At 34.7% G+C, this 24578-nt stretch overlaps 1 protein-coding gene across 1 annotated transcript in view; it reads right to left on the reverse strand.

The window, feature by feature from the left end:
• Nucleotides 1–4056: 4056 nt before the first annotated feature.
• The window catches only part of LOC144958553 (dynein axonemal heavy chain 7-like), a 105071-nt gene continuing 84549 nt past the window's right edge, over nucleotides 4057–24578 (reverse strand). Inside the window, 5 exon segments of the mRNA XM_078890603.1 lie at nucleotides 4057–6734; nucleotides 9680–9783; nucleotides 10613–10692; nucleotides 11391–11641; nucleotides 12093–12323. Of these exon segments, the coding sequence (XP_078746729.1) occupies nucleotides 6528–6734; nucleotides 9680–9783; nucleotides 10613–10692; nucleotides 11391–11641; nucleotides 12093–12323 (873 nt within the window). The 3' untranslated portion in view covers nucleotides 4057–6527.

The raw sequence follows: 24578 nt of genomic DNA on the forward strand, positions 1-24578 counted from the left end.
TATTATTATTATTATATTATTATTATTATTATTATTATCATTATTATTAAAATTGTTATTATTATCATTATTGTTATTATTATTATTATTATTATTATTATTATTATCATCATCACCATCATCATCATTGTTATTATTATTATTATTATTATTATTATTATTATTATTATTATTATTATTATTATTATTATTATTATTATTATTATACTATTATTATTATTATCATTATTATTATTATTATTATTATTATTATTATTATTATTATTATTATTTTATAGCATTGATTATAATGTTGTTTGGGGCCAACTCCACCAACAGCCATCGTGGCAAGACGATTAAAGATAAGATCCCAATTTACAAATGTGTAAATAGAAAACAAAAGTGTAACGTCGGAAAACTGATTCCAATCTCATTGGAAGTGTAAAACCACTCTTCAAGAGCACTGGATACATGCCTTGTGTAATTGATCTTCTGGTTTCAGAGTGATGGCATCTTATTTTCCGGTCTAAATAATAATACATGCTGCTTGTCACACAAAACAACATCATCCATCCTCGCTCTTTTACGTCCGGCAATCCTAAGAATCTGCCTATTCATTTTGCTTTATAAAATAGTTATTGTCGCCTTATAACTCAAAACATAGAAACCTATTCATTATTGGCCCTCATAAGGACTGGTTGCATTCACACTCTTGGAACAGGAAATCTAGAGGGTGTGACGTCATGACTTTCTTCCCCATTGGGACGGTGTGTTTGGACGCTGGCTAAGCGGGTTGTGCATTGATTTATACAATTGTTGAATTGATTTAGAATGGGGCTGCTGTGAAATCAAGTCATTAAAAAAAACCCCAGGAGGTTCGAGTTTGATGATCCAAAAACTATTTACGTGGCTCTGCGGTCTTGTGGTATGAAGCTCACCTTCGGATCGAAAGGTCCTGGGTTCGAGTCTCGCTCTGATCGGCGCATAGTTGAGTGCTTGGAGAAAGGCTCTTTACTCACATTCTCTCACGTACTCGGGTGTAAAATGAGTGCCTGTCCGTTGACAGTATTGTCTCTATTGAAAAAAACCCCCATTGTAATATCGCCTAACTGGCGTCATGTTTCGTCCTGCATGTAAAGTGTTGCTGTTGGCTAGGGAACCCTTGTAAAACGCTTTGAACACGTTTTGTGATATTACTCTATATAATAGCTTTAGTTTTTTCTCTCTTCAATATGGAAACTAGGAAGGAAGAGATGAAAACCTAGAGAAACATAGAAGACAATTGGGAAGAAAAGAAGCAAAGTGGTTGGTTTGTTTTTTACGGGTTTTATGGCGCTTGCAACACACTTAGGCCATATCAGCGCCAGTAAAAATGAAGAAAATTGGATAGTCAAAAAATTTCCAATTACAATTAATGCACCCAAGAAAAAATATGACAAATTGGAATGGTACGAATAGTGAACACATGTAAACTCGAAGAGGATACTATCATTGTGCAAAGTTTAAGATCACCTAAAAGTCTCATCCAGATATAAGCACATGATCCCACTGAGAGGAACACACTCAAATGCTTACAGTATACAATCAAAACAACAAAAATAACAATACATAACAGAGAAATGATTTACAAGGGAAAAGATATCATCTCCCAAAACCTTCAACCATACATTTGACTGCTTCCCTCTCAGCCAAGGACTTCGACAAAGGAAAGGACAACACCAAATAATCTCATTCCAAGACAAAGACAAAAGACAGTTGGAAAACAGATACAGTGATATAGAAGACACAGTAATTGACCTCCCTGCCCACTATGGGAGGTCAGGAAATCCACTCAGAGAAGAAGTAAAATGGGATTTGCATCCTTGAGGAAGGCCTGTACTGCTGTAGCCGACTGGATAGCCTGGAGAAGACGTGTATACGACCATATTCTCTACGAGGAGAGATGGGAACAAGTGACGTCAAAGACCACTTAACACAACGTTGTTTTCGCATGATAACAGACTCAGGTTTGAAAATTCCCGCTCATTTGTCCCCCACTTACAAGAGGCGCATCCAGAGAAAATTGCCCGTGAACTCAAAACTTCCCCTGTAATTGACGTATTCTGGAAAAACATGTATTTAAAAATTGGCCCAGAAAACTCGTCCTTCAAATGTCGATCGATCTAAATGAGCCTCATCTTGGTAAAAACTCTCAAACCTGGGACCTTGCGAGGTCTCCCTTAATGGATAATTACGTAACCCCCCCCCCCCCCCCCCCCACCTGAAATTAACGATTCAGCTGGAAGTGAATTGAGCGTGTGGAAGAAATTAGAACACGCCATCCATACCCAAAGATAACCTTCTGATTAGTTCCACAATTTTTCTACAATATGACCCCGTGGTGGGAACGTGTATCATATATCTCATCAGCCATTCCAAGAAACTATTGTTACACGTCATGCACTCAGAGAACTTGAGAACACCTGCTATAAATTATTCAATGATAATCTTGTCGCATCAATCAATCAATCAATTATCCAATCACTAAATCAATCAATTTTTCACTCAATGATTCTATCAATTAATCAATGAGTCAATCAGCTGACGGCAGTTATTCGACTATGAGGTGTGAATGAAAATTTGATCCGAATCTTGAATGAACAATTGACGTCACTCATTAAAGATGGCGGTTACAACTTTAACACTGAATCTGAATTTTTTTTCAAAGTATCACAAGGTCACTAGGGTAAAGGGTAGCGGAGATGTTGGAATTTGATCAAGAGAATAATGTTATCATGCATAGCGCTTACACGGCTAGTTTCGGACACCCTCGATAAAAATCTGGATCTTTTATATATATAGCGTGATATCCATTTCACATGCTCAAAGCGCTTTACAAGGGATCGCTAGCCAACATCAACAGTTAATATATAGGATGAGACATGACGTATGGTGATATTACATTTTTCCCCGACAGAGACAACGCTGTTAACGGCCAGGTACTCATTTTAGACCTGAGTACGGTGAGAGAATGAAAGTAAAGAGCGTTTTCAAGGACTCAACAATTCGCCGCTCAGAGCGGGCCTCGAACCCAAGACCTTCTGATCTGAAGGCTAGTGTAAAACCACAAGACCACATAACAACACAATAAACAGTTCATACATTTTTCACTAAGATACAATAACAGCAATCGCTTCACTAGAGTTCGGGTCGCATCGCAGTTACTGTTGTTTTTTTTTATAATGTGACAAATGTGCGATGTTAGGATAGAGTAAGACCGACGTGCACTTATTTGCAGGTCTGATAACCCAATTCTTTATGGGCTCATTGTTGTAATAGAAATCTCAAAAACTGACACAAAATATTGTCCATTACAACAATGTTAACAATCTTTAAACGCAATGCCCCAGGCTAGTCGAGAAAGAATATTGAAAGACTCGGGACTTTGTGTGCACTTTGTGTTGCTAAATTCAGCGAGCTTCACGTAGGCCTTAAAAAAAGATGTTTTTTTCTTAACACACATCCATCATCATCATCATCATCATCATTATCATCATTATCATCATCATCATGACCTGTCTAGGTCAATTAGTCGAGGTAGACGTGACTATATTTACAGGTCTGATCACCCAAATTGCTATGGCCTCATTGGTGTAATGGAAATACTCTTAAACCAACGCAGAATATTGTCCATGACAACAATGTTAAACAAGGCCCATAACTACGTTCGGTCATCAGACCTGCAATTGAGTACACGAGGCGCAGCAGACAGATTGTGGAGAAAGGCGATTTATTTTCTAGCGTATGGTAGCCGTTAAGACGCCATTTCCTCTCCCGACTGAAAACCCTTCACAATGTATAGATAGTTCGAAGATGACGTGACTCAGGTCTTTGTTATTGCTTTTTTGCGTTTATGAGTGATACTCACTGAACTGTATTAACCTGACTACAAACGTTCATGGATACACACAGTTTTGTGTGTTGGTCCGTTATACTTCCGGATGGCAATGTTATGAGCTTCTCAGCCAAGCGCATACTATCTATATTATAATGCAACCACCCAACATATAGATAGATTGAAACAACAACAACCAATCATTGAATATGCGTGATGTCACTTTAATCATATTCATCTCTTCTTTTATATCACAGTTCATTCCATAACTAATCCAACTAGAAAGACGAAAAAAGCATCCCTCACGAAAAAAAAAGAAAAAAAAAAGAAACTAGAATTAAAAAAACAAAACAATCTAAAACAGAAAAGAATTTTAACCCCCCCCCCCCCCCCAAATAAACAATAAATAAAACAAAACTAAATAATGTTTTAAACAAAACGAAACAAATAAAAAAACATATTAAAAACCTGAAATTTACTTTTTTTTTTTAAATCTGTCCCATTATAAAAGGACATTCTAAGGACAAATAGATACTAAATTGCCAACTGGTGTAAAGATGGGATGTTTATTTTGAAAATAAAATAACAAAATTCGATTTTCTAAAGTCAGTTTATAATGATCCCATATTACTGACCAAGCCCTACTGTAAACCATCAACATGTTCTTTAGGACAGGAGATCAATAAATATACTGTTGCCACGTTGGGGGAAAACATTCATTTTTATTGATTGCTTATCATCTTATTATTATTATTATTGTTATTTAATAATTGTAAAAACACGAATGTAAAATCAATAATGCTTGTAAAAACTCAACAGACGATATTAAATCAATAAATTCAAATCAGCAGACACAAAATAAATATATATTAAAATTATCACAATGAAGTAGATTTGGCCAAACTTTTACAACAATAAAACTGGTGATATACATTACAAAATCATAAAAAAACTGGGATGGAATATTTTTAAAATATATTTATTTATATATAACACATATGTATAATGTATAAAAATTATACTGTATAATTGAATGTCCTCTGAATGAGAAAGTTTAGTGACATAGATAGAAACTAGTGTCGACTTTCTGTAGAAAAGAGCAGAAAAATTGAGGACACAAAATTACTGACAACTTAATCAAATCATAATCAAAATACAACAAACTAATAGTTGGATATTTGAAAGCATGATAAATAATTTGATGAACTGGCATAAATCTGATCGTAGTTTCTAAACCTGCACCTAGCCCCCCCCCCCCTTTTTTTTTTAAAGAATAAATTGAAAATCCAATTATCACAAACAAGAACTAATGGGAGACGACATTGTATTTATGTCTGTATCTAAATCTTCTTCTTCTTCTTCCTCCTCCTATTCTTTTTCTTCTTCTGCTATAATAACAATATTCATTTATGAAAGGTCATACATAAGGGGAGTAACTCAAAATGAAATAATTTTATATACATAAGAATAGTACTTCATAGCTCAATGGCGTCAATAAAAGATTTAAAAATAAACATTTGGCGTCACTGCTCGCATTTCTAAATAAACCTAATTCTATTACCGACGACTGACGATTCCGTCAAAGAATAATTCCAAAAAGGGTAACAATTTTTAAAAGTCACACAAGGACATTTATAACGATACCAACTATCACAGCCTACCCCTCCTACCACCCCCCCCCCCCCCCCCCTCTTTTCCATTTCACCTTGCCTCCGGGTATATGCAATTCTCTATTCCTTAAATATTTCATTTCAATGAAACTTCCCAATTAAATTTGAACTTAACAATCAATTCTGACGCGAAATAGCACTAAGAAAAGTAGTGAATATTTCATAAGCAGTTGTAGGACAAAGCATTCAAGAAAAAAGGTGATACAACACAATACTACAATTGTATAACACTATCTTCAACAGTGACACCAAAAAAGGCAACAGTGAATGAGTGATTGCATATAAGATATAATATGATTTATTGATCGTCAAAAATAAACAACAAGGATAAACTCTTTATATTATCACAATCATTATAATACTTATTATTATCTTATATCATATTATGGGAGGACGGAATAGAAAAAATCATAACGGGTTTATTATAATTTTAATGGAACATTTTTGTCATATTTTAATCAAGAACTATTAAGAAAATCTGTCTTTTAGATATTAAAAAAAATTAATGTCGCCCCCCCCCCCCCCAATCCTTAAAACGACACCAACTTGTAACAAACAAAACCCATTCGTTTACTGGTGATTCAATATATCAAATGAGATAAATTTAACAAAACAATAGAATTATTTACAAACCAATCCGTGGTCAACGGGGAGTTTTGCCTTAAGGTGAGAAATGATGTCAGACAATCGCTATGCCTAACGCTTTGGGACTGGAGAAAAGACAAAATAACAACAACAAAAAACCCTCTATTCACAATAACATGTCCAAGTTCATGTTAACCTTACTGTTGATTTAGCTAACAACATGTCGTATACAATGTCTATTTTTAGAAACAAAATCTTATCTTACAAACCTATTATAATTATTTATCTCACTTATCTTACTCAGATTTAGCTAACATCATGGCGTTTGTCTATTTTTAGAAACAAAATCTTCTCGTCTGCCCTAAAAAAAACCCCCAAAATTAACCCAACACGAACATGGACCATAAAATTATGTACATCTAATCGTCTAACTGGCATAGCAGGGCGACGCCCCGTTTGATCCAGTGGTCCTGGGGCTTGTCCGAGGGGATCATCATCCCGATGACAAAATTGGTGGAGTGACCAGTAGTGGACAGCACGCCTCGTCTCTCGCTGGTCTTGTAAACTGGACATTTGTAGGCGTTGGATTCTGGGATGTCCGAACGTTTGCAGGGTTTCAGCCACATCTGGTTGGATGGAATGGAAGAAAAAGGTGAATATTATAATGATACAAGGTGTCCATGAAGTATTTCCCTGATTTCAAAGGCATATTATTCTAAAATCGTTATAGATATTTACATCTATTTTTAGCCATTTCTAAGGAAAAGATATACATTTATACCTATAAGTAATCGGACTTCATCACAACAATAAAGTTAGCAAAATGAGCACGGTCTTTTAAGACCTCTTTTTTCTCTCCTTCTATTTCAGAATCACAACAGTGCGTCAAATTCTATTTTTTTTTTGGTTGTAATTTGATTGCATGAAACGAAATCGCCATAACTAGCTCAACGTTTCACATCCCAGATTGGCAGACCAATACATGACATGAAAACGATTGAAAGAAAAACAAACAAACGGGTATTATAAATTGGATTCAATAGTCTGATGTCACGTCGCCTAGCAACGGAGCCATCGTGGTTCTAAACAAAGAAAATCTGTAATTTTTATTCTTCATGCTGGCTATAACTTTTCATATGTCTTGTGATCAGAATGTGTAAAAGTCAAAACATAATCAGATTTATAATGTTTTTTTTTTCCTCTCGATACGCTTTTATTCTCGTCGGAGAAATATTTCATAAGGGCGTCCCCCATTGTTCCGATAGTTTAGAGCCAGTTACTAAGTTACCATGCGTCATTACGAGTGAAGTGACGTTACGACTGTTGAAGCGTATTACTGAGACACAAAGTGAATGTTTGGTATTGGCAGATGTGCAAAAAGAGTTATTGGGCCATCTTTCTTCACCGTGCAAACTGTTACTGTAAATGTTTATTTAGATATACTAAATTTTTATGATATATTATGTCATCTTCATGAATATCGGCTATAGATAATATTTCAGTGAGACGGCGTTCCTCTAACTTGAATTCAGGCCGTTTGCAAATGTCTAAACGAAATGTTTTCAGACAGATGGAATGGGAGAGATAGACTCCATTGCCTGGCCGCCTGGGTCACCGGATATTTCTCTAGTGTCTCTTTATAAAGCGCTTTGAGCACGTTTAGTGGATATAGCGGTATATGGGGCAGCGTGGCTCAGCGGTACGGTCTTTGCTTTGTACCCGAAAGGTACCGAATTCGATCACTCGCCACTGCGCTGTGTGGCCTTGAGCAAGTCACCCTAGCTCAATTTGGGCGCTGCACTGCGGCTGATTATTATACATCATCATCATAATCATCATCATTAGTATTATTATTATTATTATTATTATTATTATTATTATTATTATTATTATTATTATTATTTATTATTATTATTATTATTATTATTATTATTATTATTATCATGATGATGATGATGATGATGATGATGATGATGATGATGATGATGCTCTACCAACTGAGCTACCGGAACCCACATAAGATCACAAAGCCACGCACCGTTTATACTAGGAGACCCAAACCATTTTCTCAGAGAGACAACATGGAGGCAATGCGTCTCGAGAATGAATGAGGTTCAAGTGATATCACTCGATCTATACTTTACAAATTATTCTGGACCATATCAAAGACATGATGATGTCATAAAATATTCATATCCTCTGAATATTAACTTTTCCCCAATCATATTAAAAAGTCGTCACCCATTGTATGCAAACATTGGTGCAAGTTGTCAAAAAGATTAAATTTCACATTCAAGTTCATGCATAATAAATATACACATCGTGTAACACGAGATGACATCTGCTAAAAATAAAACAGTTTCGCCTCAAATTCAATAGAGACGACTGGAGTTTACAGTCAAAAGACCGTAACTATAGATAGTATGTAGTTGACGTCACTCTGGTCTTTGTTATTGCTTTTTGCCATCCGCGTTTATGAGTAATTCTCACTAAACTGTATTTAGACAGACTATAAAAGTTCACGGTTACACATAGTTATGTGTGTTGGTCCGTGAAACTTCCGGTTGGCAATGTTGTGAGCCTCTTAGCCAAGCGCATACTATGTTTTTTTTTAAATGAACGATGAAGGGCTGGCAAAGATTAGAAAAGGAAGAATATTGATAGATACCATCAGAAGGAGGCAGTTACGACTTCTGAGACATGTGTGGAGAAGAGACGGAATAGAAATTAGGTAACATCTGGGATGATGGAAGGAAAGAGAGCAAGAGGAAAGAGAATGGCATATTCAAATAATCTAAGAATGGTCAAAAGTGATTTGAAAAACAACACAGACTTCATGCGCACCGCAGATACGAGGAGACAGCCAGAATAGATGATGATGATGATGATGATGATGATGATGATGATGATGATGATGATGATGATGATGATGATGATGATGATGATGAACTATAATATTTTTACAAAGTGTGCAGAAGAAAACAGTAAAATAACATGAGGAAATTGGCGAGGGAGCTCGGGAAAATATCAAACTTGTGAAGCCAAAATGCGGAGAACTTCGAATTAATGTTTCATAGATACATAGCCTGAAACTAGCTCCCCCCCCCCCCTGCCGCCCTTTAAAAGACATAAGGACAATAGAGTGATTTCCTTAGTGTTGAACTAACGGCATAAATTAACAGCTACCCTTTGGATAGGACGTCAGCTTATCACAAAGATTATCTTTATAAAATCGGATGTAGCTCTTCAGAGCCATGAGGTCCATGGGGCCGGAGTTTATCCCAGTTTCTTTCGCGGACAATAGCAATTTCTTGCCATCCTTTGGATAGGACGCTCGTCTATCGCAAAGCACTTTCCGCCATATTTAAATATTTCTCTGTCGTCGATCAGGTGGTTTAGTAATGTATTTATGTTGTCATTGGTATTTTGTTGATGTTGTTGTTGGCCGTAGAAGGGTTCTGAGCCCGAAACATTTCGTGTTTGGTATTTTGTTATTTTTGTTTGGAGCTGTTATATTCATTTTTTACAGTTCCCAGCTTCTAGCAGCTTAGTATCAGTTTTTTATACTCACCGTGGGCATCGTGTCGAAAAGTTGTTTGGGAATGGATTCGTTCAGGATCTTGTTCTTTCTGTCCCACCTGGCACCATCCACATACAGGCCTTTCACGTACACACCTGTAATGGCACACACATACACACACACACACAAACAATAGACATATTATAACATAATGTGTTATTAATGGTACACGTTACGTAAATAAAAAAAAAAAAACTCACTAGTTCTGCCCATCCGATTTATCGTTTTTAAAGCTGACAGATTGTATTTTGTATAATGGGCTCCAAATTCTTTTCCATTTTTTCTTTCAAAGGGGTCAAGAGGTAAAGATAGCATGAAATGTGATAGGATCAGACCCACGTGCACATATTCCGCAGGTCTGATAACCGAACGCAACTTGATTTAACATTGTTGTGATGGACAACATTTTGCGTTGGTTTGAGCTTATTTTCATTGCAACAATGAGACCATAACTATTTGGGTTCTCGGACCTGCAAATAATTACACGTTGGATAGGACCAACTGTAGTTAGCAAATTCAATGACAGAAACGTGAAGTGAATGCATAAATGTGATTTGCAGTTTACTATAACTGATGACTTGGTTGTGCTGATGCAATGAGCTCAAAAAAATGTAATCATATCGGTGGCAACAAGAGAATGTATTTTGTATTCAACTGTAGGACGATATTCTCCCACCACTCATCTCTCTCTCTCTCTCTCTCTCTCTCTCTGTCTCTCTCTCTCTCTCTGTCTCTCTCTCTCTGTCTCTCTCTCTCTCTCTCTCTCTCTCTCTCTCTCTCTCTTCTTCTTCTTCTTTTTCTTCTTCTTCTTCTTCTTCTTCTTCTTCTTCTTCTTCTTCTTCTTCTTCTTCTTCTTCTTCTTCTTCTTCTTCTTCTTCTCTCTCTCCATCTCTTGCTTTAAGAAATCCCAATAGTTAAGCTTACCATCCTCAGGAGGTGTGTCATAATCTTTGTCTTCCAACACATCATAGTCATAACCCAACAAATCAATGGGGATTGTGTACCTGGAAGAATCAAGATGGCATCATATAAAAGTTTATTTAAAAATCATTAACTCTCTCATGCTCATATGAAAACCTTGAGCTTTTATATAGCGCAACATCAACCAAACCTGATGGAAGCGCTTAACAACAGATTTAACATGGAGAACGAGATACGGTATAAAAGGCGATATTACAGGTTTTTTTTCGGACAGAAAAAAAAATAACGGCCAGGAACAATAACAGCCAACAACATCAACAACAATAACAACCAACAACATCAACAACAATAACAACCAACAACATCAACAGCAACAACATCAACAGCAATAACAGCCAACAACATCAACAACAATAACAACCAACAACATCAACAACAATAACAACCAACAACATCAACAGCAATAACAACCAACAACATCAACAACAATAACAACAAACAACATCAACAGCAATAACAACCAACAACATCAACAGCAATAACAGCCAACAACATCAACAACAATAACAACCAACAACATCAACAACAATAACAACCAACAACATCAACAACAATAACAACAAACAACATCAACAGCAATAACAACCAACAACATCAACAGCAATAACAGCCAACAACATCAACAACAATAACAACCAACAACATCAACAACAATAACAACCAACAACAACATCGAGAGCCATCAACAACAATACCTCCAAATCACATTCCATCTACTTACTTTCTGGCAAAGTTCTGCTGGGCGCCGGTCAAGAAGGCTTGGGTGAAGAAGAACCCAGAAATCCAGAAAACTGTTGGAGCCTCGTTCTCGTACCAGTCCTGAAGGAACTTGAGTCGGGCCAGGAAATCGTTGATGTAGCTGCCAAGTGGCTTGAGGGACGGGTAGGATTTCTTCATCCACATCCCAGGGATCTTACCCTTGAGGATGCTCAGGACGACCTCCTCTAAGTCAGCTGACATCACGACCAACCCCTGAAAATAATGGCAAAAATTGTATTTACATATATGTACATTTGTAAAGCATGTTTTAAAAAATGATAATTCATCATGGTCTATGCTATGCATATTGGCTGAATAACTCCCCGCACAGACCATACATGAGCAAATTTATGCTTCCTATAATGTACATTTATATATATATATATATATATATATATATATATATATATATATATATATATATATATATTCCGTTACTCCCTACAGTTGAATTAGTAGGATGACTTGTGTTAAATGCCTTACCCAAAGACATAACACCTGGCCAAAGGGTTTTGACACCAATCTTGTAAACATCAACATCATCATCATCATCATCATCATTATCATCATCATCATCATCATCATCATCACCATCATCATTCCCATTACCACCACCACCGACGCCACCACCACCACCACCATCATCGCAAGCATTACAAATTACCTTAATAGCTTTCTTGATGTTCTCCAAGCTCAGCCTGACAGTCGAGAGCAGTTTGTTAAATCTCACCATCTCCTGCACGAGCACAGTGTTCATGCTCTGACTGTAGGACGTAGGGTATTTCCTTAGAGCAGCTGTCGTGTCGTAATCTGGGGGCAGCTTGTTCAGGATGTCGCTGGCAACCTCATCAACGATGTCGTCAGTGGATCGACCACCTCCACTAGATGCTCTGGCCTGGAGATGAGAGACAAACGGAGGAGTGAGGGAAATGTGACGGTTGTTAGATAGTAACTGATGTTCTCTGGTCCCCTTAAATTTGATGATTTTTGTTTATTTAAATTTGATGATCGTTGTCTTGTTAAATTTGATGGTTAAGTTTTAGTGTTAGATTGGAAAAGATAGGTCATTTTTTTTTCTTATTTCGGTATAATGAATTTGATTTTTGCATTATTATATAGGGGCAAAAGAGTTAGTTTTGTAGAGGTAATATTGATAATGATGACAAAATGACGATGGTGATGATGATGATGATGATGATGATGATGATGATAATCATAATAATGATGATAAAAAGAAATATGTGATGATGATGATGAACATAATATTTAATATGACTTATGTTTTACACAAAACTTTCCATTAACAAAATATTTAATTCAAATATGGATTCTAAAGGAAACAAATGTTGAAATTAAAAAAGATTTTCAACGAGGTGGAGTTGGGGTAGAAATGGGTGTGGGGGCAGATGGAGGGGATGGTTGTGGGTGGGAATGGAGAAACCCAGTAGTGGTTGGAGATTTCATTTTTCTAAAAAAGGGGAGAAAAGTGTAGGGACGGTCAGTCGCTTCCTAAAACATCTTAATCTGTTATAACTTTGTCTTTGTAAATGTAAATGTAACTGTAAAAGTATTGGTATTAACCTTCCTATTATATCAAACATGTTACATTCAAACTATACTAAAATATTTTTTTGCAGTTTTTTCTTATCGATCCGATCCCCAAAAAATAAATCAACAAAATCGATGTCACAGTGAACATTTCACAGTAAGAGATACATTTTTTTCAGTTCTTTTTTTTATCAGTCAAAAATAAAATCCTTAGGCTTATAATTGATTTGACACAGTAAACATGTTACTGATAAGAGACCTGATAAATAATTTTATTTCACAATCAAATATATACACTGAAATCTAGACCCTCTCTCTCTATTCTCAAACCACTTCGATCCGCCTTCTTTTTTTTAGACACACAACTATTGCAATTAATATGACAAATTATTCTATATCATCACGATATTAATTGTATCTATAGAACTAAAAAGGGCCTATATAATAAAGCGTTGATTATTAAGTGCCTTGAGCTTGTATAGAAGTGGAAAGCGGTATATAAGTGTAATTTATTATCATTAAGTGCTGTATACAGAGTAATTTTAAATAGAAGCAAAAAGAGATGCAGTTTTCATATGCCATTACTATTTCTTCTCAAAAGGCCTTGTAATAATATATAATTATTGCATAATTTGGCACAAGGCTTTAGAGATTTTTTAATGATAAAACAAGGTAAGATAAGGCAAGATAAGTTATTCAAAACTGTATATATATATATATATATTATATATATATATATATAATATATATATATATATATATAAAGTATATTTATAGCCTGGTACGATTATTGTAAAATATTATCAATATAAACTTCCAGTCTTCAAAAATAGAAAATTGTAACTAATCGATTCAATCTTAAGATTTAATTATGTATGTAGATAATTCAAATATATGTAAATCCTTTCGTTTCAGAACCCCTAAAACCTAATGATGAATGATATTTTCATATAGATAATAAAAATTCAAATGTTAAAATACAAAAAAAATAGATAGATAAAGGCTGTACATAACGTTTGCAAAATAAGAAATTATGCGATTGAATTCATGATTTGTCTTAGATAGAACAGTAGAGATAATGTATAATTTGTTGAAGACTAAACCTATAAAGTACATTCAAAAGTTTGGTCGTTGATGGAGATGAATAGGAAAGTACAAGGAATCAAATGTGAGGAATGAAAACTTATGAGGAATGCAAACTTTTGCGGAATGGATTTTTTGATGATAAAAAACATCTGAGAAATGAAACATTTTAAAGAATGAAAATTTTTGAGGAACAAAAGCATTTTAGGAATGAATACTTTTGAGAAATGAAAACTGTTGGGGAATAAAAACTTAATAAGAAAAATGAAAAGTTTTGAGGAATGAAAACATTCAAATCTTTAATTTCAAATGCTTTATAGCAGATGCAGTAATGTTAATTCTTGGAACTAAAATGTTCCATATCCCAATAAACATTTCATATTTGGACCCCCCATAAAAATCTGAATTTTGATTTTTGATCTCAATAAACAGAGAAATACATATAGAATTTAAATTTGAAAATATTAAAAGTGCCTGGGGACATAGGAACTATACAGAGACAAATAAACAGTTTTAATTGTTAGTAGAGTTAGAATATACGTAAAATGCATTCAACAAATTATATATATAATCTATTATTTCTATTGTTTCCAAATTATTAAAAAGGGGAAAAAAACCACCCCTTCATTTTTCGAAAACTCGGCATGTTATTGTTTGTATATAAATTATCAATTAAAAGAAATCGCTATCAAATGTTATCTGAATAATCGGAAACGCTCTTGTTGTAAAATATATTTTATAGTTGCCAGCATTTACTTAAGTTATCATGTTGACTCTTAAAGTTAATATGAAAATGGTAGCAAAAAAGAGATTCTCCAATTATCAACTTAGTAAATTCTTATATAAACCATTTTTAATATCTTGTTTTTTATGTTGTATTATAGCATTGTTTAGTTTCGTGATTATATCGTATCGTTTGTAGATGTATTATAAAAAGGTGATACATATTTGACAGATGATTAAAAACGTGGCTTTGAATAGCGATATCAAAATGATATATTATGAAACCAGCTCAAGAATATTGGATCTGAAGAGGCATATCAAATATATCGATAGTGATAAAATCGATTATGTAAATGAGCAATCAAATGGATAGCTGATATAAATATTGGAACAAGAATTGATAACTTGATAAAGTTTAACAATTTACAACAATTTATTTTAAGATACAGAAATCATAAAAGTGAGGTTTGAATTTCTTTAAATAATCAAAAATATATTCGTTTACCACTAATAATCTATATTAAAGCCATATTCTAAAGATGATTGCAAAGTTAGATATTTTGTGACCAAATGGTACGGTATTGGTACTTCTATTCACCATCATTTATATCTTTCTCCCATCTACTTGAATGTCAATTTGACCCTAAACTAAAAACATTGAATTTGTATTCATGTGCAGCAAAAGACTATTTATAATTACCAAATAGCTGTCTTTTAAACCTAACTTCACACCAATAAAATGTGACAAAATATTCTGCAATAGTTGAATATTTTTTTTATTCAACGCGTTCAAAGCATTAGATAGTCAACGATTATGTATTTACTAAGAAATGTTAGAGTTTTTCAATGAAAGAGGTGGAATAATATAAAATATAAAATAGTGTTCAAAATCATGGAGAAATAAAAAAAGAGAATTATTCTTGAGCTGTGGTAGTGATAAAATAATAAAATAACAAGAATTCTACAGAAGAAACATTGATTTGATTTAACACGATCAGTGATCACAATGAGGTGCATTAAATGAGAGATTTAAAAAAAGGATAAAATAACAAAGTCTATTAAAAGAATTTTTAAAAAAATCAATATTGTAACAAGAAGGAAAATAGATTATTTTTAATTTGAAAAGAGAAAAGACTCAATTGATCCAAGGGAGAGAACTCATGACAGATGGGTTTCTTTAGGAAGGCGATAACCGTGGGAGACACCATGCATTGTTTACATTCAGTAGTTGTCTTACTTGAAATTCGTGATTTTAAGGGATTTTAAAATGTTGAAAAGCTCCTAATGGATTGTGTTTCAATGTCGATCGATCTAGCTCAAGGTTTTCAGCGACACAAACAACACGTCTTTCAGATCAAAATCGAAAAAAATAATTAAAAAATCCCCAAACAAACAAAAAGAAACAAAACAAAAACAAAAAATAAAAGATAAAAGAAAAAAAAAGGAAAAAAAAAAGCAACAACTAAAAATAGAAAAAAACAAACAACAAAAAAAAAACAAATGAATACAAACACCAAAAAATCAGCAACAAAAAAGAACAAAACGACTAGAAAAACAAACAAACAACAAAGCAAACAAACAAAATAACAAAAAAACCCACAAAAAACAAACCACATGATCCCAACGGTTGATTGCCCTGTATCGCTTAAATTGACACTGGATGTCACAACTTGTTATCTTAACAAAATATCTACGCGTTATTATTTATTATGGGGAGAAGTAGAATAAATCAATTTGAATAACAATAGTAATCATAAGTCATATACAATCATATACGCTACGTATATGTTAGGTTTCTCTGGTTCAATTTATATGATTTAGTTGAAGGTTATAAGGTTAGTACATGCTATATGGAGCATCTCTACACATCTGCCATTTGCCAATGAAAAAGCAAGGAATGTTCATTAGAAAAAGTACAAAACATTTTGAAAGCCTTCACAACTGAACGCGTCTGATTGTGGGGTATCAAATGATTTACAAAATTACAATGTTCTGACAGAGAGATTTTTTTTTGAAAAAACAAGCAAAATTACTACTATTGATTCGTATTAGTTAGCTTCATAATTATATTATTTATTTAAAATAGGTTGAGCAACAAATAGTGTTAATTATCTTAATTATAAATTTGTTTCTCGTAAACCTAGTGCTTTTTATTCAAGAAATGGGTGCTTTGCAAGTAGTTTTCAATTAGCACCATCAGTAAAAAAAAAAAAAAGCATTAGCATCTTTGATGGTTCTAAACACAAAAGTGAATTTAACAGCTACAGAAGAAGAGATCAACATCTTGATTCAAAAATCCTGTTACTTACAGAAAGGACGTGAAAAATATGATTCTGTCGTCTTTTTGATTTTCTAAAGTAATGTATTTAAATTTTTATTGTTTTTGTTATTGGCTGATGAAGGGTTTTGAGCACAAAACGTCCTGTGTTTTGGTATTTTGTTCTCTTTTGAAGCTGTTATATTCATTTTTGTTTACTATAATTTTCTACAGTCCACAACTTCTAGCAACTTAGTATCACTTTGACTTGCTGATTCTATTTCGTTTATTTCTATGGTATTAATGAAACCATCCACTGCTTTCCATTTCAAACGGCAGACATAGTGAGTTGGTTAAGTATATAGATATAATAATAGATTGATACCGTGAGTTGTGAAATTCTTACCCGTTTCTGTGAGTAGATTGATTTGACACAGCACACACACAATGTTGATTAATTCAAACATGCGTTTCCAAAGTGAGGAGTTGATTTTTTTTTTGGATTTTTTTTTGGTTGGTAGATGAAAAGTGATGAGTTTTGTGATATAACAAACATCGATGTGTATGGTATATATATATAATATACATTATCAACAATTATTGTATAATATATTCATATAAAAAAACATGATGAAACGTGACACAGTAATTGACATGCAATTTGGTTGTAAATATAAATAAAATGTAGGCAATTTGGTTGTAAAAATAGTGAATATTGTACATGTTCCATAGTCTGATAACCTATTTATTTGGATTCCCACGGGCCTATCAACAATTGTTAAAGCAACAACAAAAACAACAATAACAACAACAACAACAACAAACAACAATATCAAATACAACCCCCTCCCCCAAAATAAAACAACAAAAAAGAAAAAAAAGAAAAATAGCAAAGAAAACCAAGCAAAAAATGAAGCAAAACAAAATAAAAACAGGCAAAAAAGACAACAATAAACAAACAAATAAACAAAGTAGAATAGAATTAAAAAACAAAACTAAACAAAAATAAACAAAACAGAAAGAAAACTAAAAATAATGAAAAAAAACAAAAACAGAAGAAGAAGAAAAGAATCCCGAAAAAACCCTCTCCCAAATAAAAAACAAAAACAAAGAAAAACAAAAACAAAAAATCAAAACAAATAAAAAAATAAACAATTAAAGAAAAAAAAACAACAACAATTAAATACCCCCAAAATATTATTTTAAAAACGGCAACAACAACAACAACAACAACAACAACAACAACAACAACAACAACCACGATCAAACGTTTTTTCTCCGAACTAAATTCTCCTTTACAAAAGTTGCAACCTTGCCAGGTTAAACCTTTTTGTCATACCAGACTCTGATATCGGAACTTGTAAGAGTTTACTATTAATTTCCATTCAACATAATCATGTTTGAATGTACAACACACCCCCCCCCCCCCCTCACCCCACCCATATTCCTTCATAAACGTGTTTACATTTCCAGACAAAACATGCAATTAAGTGAACGAAATATACAGTAAAATCAACTCTTCTTAAAGCTCAGAATAAGAAGTGATCGCCTTATTAATGCAACACCATGATTTAATAAAACCATTATGCAGATATTAAAATAACAACTTGCAAGTAGTGCGGGGCGGTCCTTGGCAAGCTTAAGGACCACGGTCCTACGGTCCTTGGGAAATGAAGACCGCAAGGACCGGTCTCTAGACCGGTCCGTTCATTCTTGAACCGTTAAAGACCGCTACACGATGAAAACCGTGGCCTACAGGAGTAAAACACACGGAGTAGTCACACTAATTTCAAATTGTAACCTAATTAGAGAAGAGGGGTGATGCCTTCTTTATTTGCTCACCGTACTTCATTGTTACTTCGATAATTTAATAAAATTTGAAATTTATCCCCATTAACGGAGATAATGGCATCGCCCAAGGCGTTGATCGAGTTGTTCGTGGCGTTGATACACACACGCAACTCCTACCCCCCCCCTTTCCCCCCCCCCCCCACACACACACATTAGAGGGCAGCGAGCATTGAAGAGTAAGAGAGAGACGTGAAGTTATAATAAGAGGGGGTGGATGAGGTGATAAGAGGGGTCGATGGTGACTTTTCGCCAGATCTAACAAACTCAGCTACCCATTCATTGCTGAGTAGACAGGGATTCAGAAAAAAATCGACTGCACCCGGGATCGATCTCTGGCCCTTTGCGTATAAAGAGAGTGCTCTATCAACTGAGCTATCGGGGTCCCCAAATATTCTATTGGACCTTTTAAAAATACAGACGTTATAACTGTTTTTTTTGGACGGAAGAAACTAATGAAACTCATATTACTTGATTAGTTAAAACACCAAACGAAATTTTAATATTATTGTATTATTTTAAATGACAACAATGCGATAGAAAGGAGTGGCGACAAGAGATGGACAAAAGAAAACAAAAAATCAGACTTGCAACTTGCTAGGTTCGACACACACACACACACACACACACACACACACACACATCTTTAGTAGTCACATACATTTCAAACAATAACCCATTAGAGAAGAGGGGTCATGCCTTCATCATAGATCATTGTCATTGCGATCATTATGGTGTAGTAAATTTTGAAATTTACCCCGTATAATGGAATCGTCCAAGGCGTGCGCCTCCTGTTCCCCCCATCTCACACACGAAAGGGCGGTTTGCGGAGTGGAGGGAGGTGGTCGTCTGCCTCTATGGTCGTCTGTGTCGTTTAGTGTATGGCAAAGGGGGGTGGGTGCGATTAATTAAGTGGGATGGGTGGTGATTGGTGGAAGATAGGCAAAGGACCGAGGCAACGAATCGCTGGGGAAGTAGTATGGCGCCAGACCGTTGAAAGGTGATAAGAAGTGAGGACCGCCGGCGGTCTTCCTCTTTGGGACTGGACCACGGTTCACAGCTAAAAGACCGTGGGACCGGTCCTCGGTCCGGTCCTCAGCGCGGCACAACTTGCAAGCCTCGTTCTAAGATAAACTTGAATACAAAAAATAATAAACAGTGTTTGACCTCGAGAAAGCAGAAGGTTAAACAAATATAAAAGGATAGAAAAAAAATCACGCCACAAAATCGGAACTCTCGCGGTTCAACCTGAAATCTCGTGAGATCTAATTTTGAAAACAATACTACAATGCACTTTATTACAAGGGACAATAGCGTTTTACTTTTTATAGTCCAAATAACGATCGGTTAAAATTACCCTCATCTTACCAAAAACTCACAACCCATTAGGGGCTTCTGTGAAGTCCCAGGTTTGAGAGTATTTGATAAGATGAATGTTGAAGTCGAGTTTTCTGACCACAATTTTAAATACGTATTTCTTATTTATTATATTTTTTTACATTGACACAGATTACTCAATATCCATTATTCAATAACTATTGCAGGTTGAACTCCGCTTCTGAACCAACCGAGTTGATTTCACCTCTCGTGTATGTACGAACTCACAACACTGAACCCCAAGGAAGTTTTCAGTATCAAACTACCAACTCTCCTCCTCTTCATCATCATCATCATCATCATCATCATCATCATCATCATCATCATCATCATCATCATCATCATCATCATCATCATCATCATCACATGACCACCACCACCACCACCATCACCATCAACTGAACTCAACCTAACTTATCAGTATTTTACTCTCAAACTCCTCCTCCATCACCAACCAACCACAACCTCCTCCTCATCATCATCATCTTCACCATCATCACCACCATCATCACCATCATCATCATCTTTACGTAAAGAAAATGAACGTGACACAATCTACCGTCATGCCTAGAGAGAGAGAGGGGGGGGGGCGAGAAAGAGAAAAGGGGCATGCTTGTAAAAACAAAAAAAGTTTGTAAATAACCATACTTTGACAAGTTCTTCCGTTCCCAATTCCTTGTTGAGATAAAAACAGATAATGTATGAACGTTTCTATAATGCTATTGACAGACAATAAAATGACAGTAATCTTATTTTTTTTAAAAATTATTTTGTATTGGTCAATTCCCTTTTTGTTACAGCACTAGCCGGATTATAGCACGCTAAAAAGGAGCTAAAAAGCGTGTAAGATTCCTAGCGTGTCAAAATCCGATGCCCATGGGAGGTAACGATTAATTAAATAGAAGGATCGAAATTGACGTCACTCAGCTCTATGCTATTGTTTTTAGACAGCTATTTTGGTGATTACTTCTCACTATATTATATCAATCAGACTATAAATGATCAAGGTTACACACAGTGTACCTAAACGCATGGCATCGATAGATAAAATTCGATCCCTCAGCTCCAGCGTGTCATGCTGCATAGCATGCTGGAATTCAGCGTGCTATAATCCGGCGAGTACTCTATTATTTTGTCAACCTACACTATCCAGCCTCTTCCTTCGAAACATCTATCAGTAATGAATTCGAGAAATAAAATCACCCAGGACATAATCATAACATAGAGTTGGTGAACATGATAACATTGACACGCCAAAACAATAACTCCACTGGCACACAGTGTTGGTGACACCCATGTTAGGGACAGACTTACATAAGTCAAGGCCATGGGGAAAACGCTCGCCTTTTAGCGTTGCAAAAATACGAGAAATGGTCAGACGATAAACGAAAGAAATGATTATGACGTCATCAACACCAACAAATCCAATAACCACGAATGGGTGATTAAAAATTAAAATTTAAGGCTAGACTATGCTTAACTTATGTTTTCAAAATTCAAATTTTCACCCTATTCTAACGAAACGACGTGTACATATATTCAGGTCTGATATTCGAGTCCACGTATGGGTCTCCTTTAATGGCCAATATTTTGCGTCATTTTTAAAAGATTTCCATTACAACAACGAGCCCATAAGGAATTGGATTATCAGACCTACAAATAAGTGCATGTCGCAACGAAACATTTCATATTATCATCATATTATAATATATTTCATAATACGATGTAAAAACTAAATTTCGTTTCAGGAAACAGTGTGTTGTGTTATTTTAACTATTTTGGTCCGTGAGCACATGACCAAACCGCACTTAAATTCTAAATATGAAAACGGCGATCAATATTGTTAAAATGTTTTCGGGTTTTTTTTTGTTTCTTTTTTTTTCACCAAATGAAAAAAATCAAAACATTGTTTGTTTGTTTGTTTTTTGTTGTTCTTTTTTGTTTTTTGTTTTCTGTTTCAATAACAGCAAAATCCACAGCATGCTAATGACAAATAATGTAGTTTTTAGACTTGTTGAAATGTTATTTTTTCAATATTCAAGAAGCATTAATACCGACGTGTACATATTGACAGGTCTGATAACCCAAATTGTCATGGGCTCCTTTCATAGTAATGGAAATACTATATATAAAGGGAAAATATTGTCCATCACTACAATGGTAAATCAAGCCCATAACTACGTTGGGCAACCAGACCTGAAAACAGGTTTACCTAGATTACTGATCACGTTCAATTACGCACTGGAAGTAACTAATGAATTAACTTTGAATTATATTGATCATTAAGTTTACCACATCAATACAATAATAGTTTTATTAGCTTGACAACATGAAATTATATTGATAAGGTATATAGTATATTATACTAAAACGATTTAACTTTATTTTGACAACAATATTGACAATATTTCTAAAGATAATATTGACATTCTAGTCAGCTTTCAATATTTCAAATCATTAACGACAACTCTCGTGTATAATGACGTAAACATGACGTGTTTAACTTGTTAACTGCCGCACTCTGGTAAGACATGCATTAAAAAAATTTGGCCAGAAAACTCGTCCTTCAAATACCGATCGATTTAAATGACCCTCATCTTGGCAAACACCCCCAAACCTGGGAGGTTAAGGAAGACACAGCGAGGAATAAATCGACCGATATTTGAAGGGCGTTTTCAGGCCAAAAATTGAAATACGTGTTTTTTTTTTTGTTTTTTTTTCTCCCAAAGTTCGGCAGTTAGCAGGTTAAATACGCTTGAAGACGACAGGAAAATGAGGCACTGAAGGTTAAAGTTCAAATTAATTTATTGAGTTCCCCATGTCATCAGATTTGCTGGAAAATATTCAACTACCAAATCAGGGAGTAGGCACTGGTTTAATAGAACGGTCTGAAAGGCGTATGTGTGTGTGTGTGTGTGTGTGTGTGTGTGTGTGTGTGTGTGTGTGTATGTGTGTGTGGAACAGGGCCAGACAAAGCAAGAAAGAAAAAACATCCCAAAAATTCAGCCTGTCTGTATCTGCATCTGTATGGTTGGCGCTGAAGAAACCAATGGTCTGGTTGTATTTCAGCGGCGTCCTCATTGGGCGCGGGCCCATGTCAGTCGGGCCTTGGAATCGTTTAGGTGTGGTGCCATGATGACCAGTTCATCCTGTCTCGACTGATTAATTTCGCCGGTTGAGGCAGGATGAGTTTTTGAGATTAATCAATTAATTAATTATTCTTTAATTTTTCTTTCTGCTTTGTCTGACATTTTTTCATACCGACGTGTACATATATGCAGGTCTGATATCCGAACCTACTTATGGGCCTAGTTTAACATTGTTGTAATGGAACATATTTTGTTTCATTTTTGGAGATTTCCATAGCAACAATGAGCCCATAAGGAAATGGGTTATCGGACCTGAAAATAAGTGCACATTGCTTCATACACACTTTTTTTTAGATATTTGACTTAAAATATGTTAGACAAACACATTTTTAAAAAATAGAAATTCTCATATTTTCAATGAACGAAACAATGAGATAAATTGTTTTGTTTGTTTGTTTGTTTGTTGCTTTAGGTCTCTTCCAACACAATTGAGGTTATATGAGAGACCGCTGAAACAAAAAAACAAGCAATCTAACAAAAATAGTACAAATGGAAATAAAAATCATAACCTAAAGATATCATAAGCTAAATTATAAATAACCAAGGACAAACAGGCAGAAGATTTACAGAAAAAAAAAATATCCCCTGTCAAAAATACAATCACAAACCAAAGAAGCAGGATAGGCTAGTAAAGAGAAGAAGAAACGACATCACTATCGGATCGTACACCCATGCGAACATCATAGGTATATGATTCAAGGGTGATGCTCCCATCCAACCACCCGCAAATTGTTTTTCATTCACTTGGTTCGAAAAAAAATATATCTACTCATTTGTACCGTGTGCTCTTCATATCCTGTGGTCCTCTTAAATATTTTTAAAAATTACAAATATTATACAATATAACATTCATGGATTACATGTATTTTATATACGACATACCTGGTCGTTATTACGCTATTCTCAGAATAAAAATAAAAACAAACCTTTGATGAATCATATTTGCCATTGAGTATTTTAAACCTCCTCAATAAAAATTTAAAATAAAACGACAGATACCCTCGAATCATGAGTCAGTATTCTTCCACAGAATATTTTCTATAAAATTGCATTAGTTTTCTGACATTTTTACATTATCAAAAATGGTACATATCTTAAATGCTCTTTTCATCATTTCACGCCAAGCTGGCAACATGTTAAGACTATTGCTTTTAGAATTGTGCTA

Source organism: Berghia stephanieae, chromosome 13, assembly GCF_034508935.2.
Source record: "Berghia stephanieae isolate SIO BIC M18660-M18661 chromosome 13, UCSD_Bste_1.3, whole genome shotgun sequence".
NCBI lineage: Eukaryota > Metazoa > Mollusca > Gastropoda > Nudibranchia > Aeolidiidae > Berghia > Berghia stephanieae.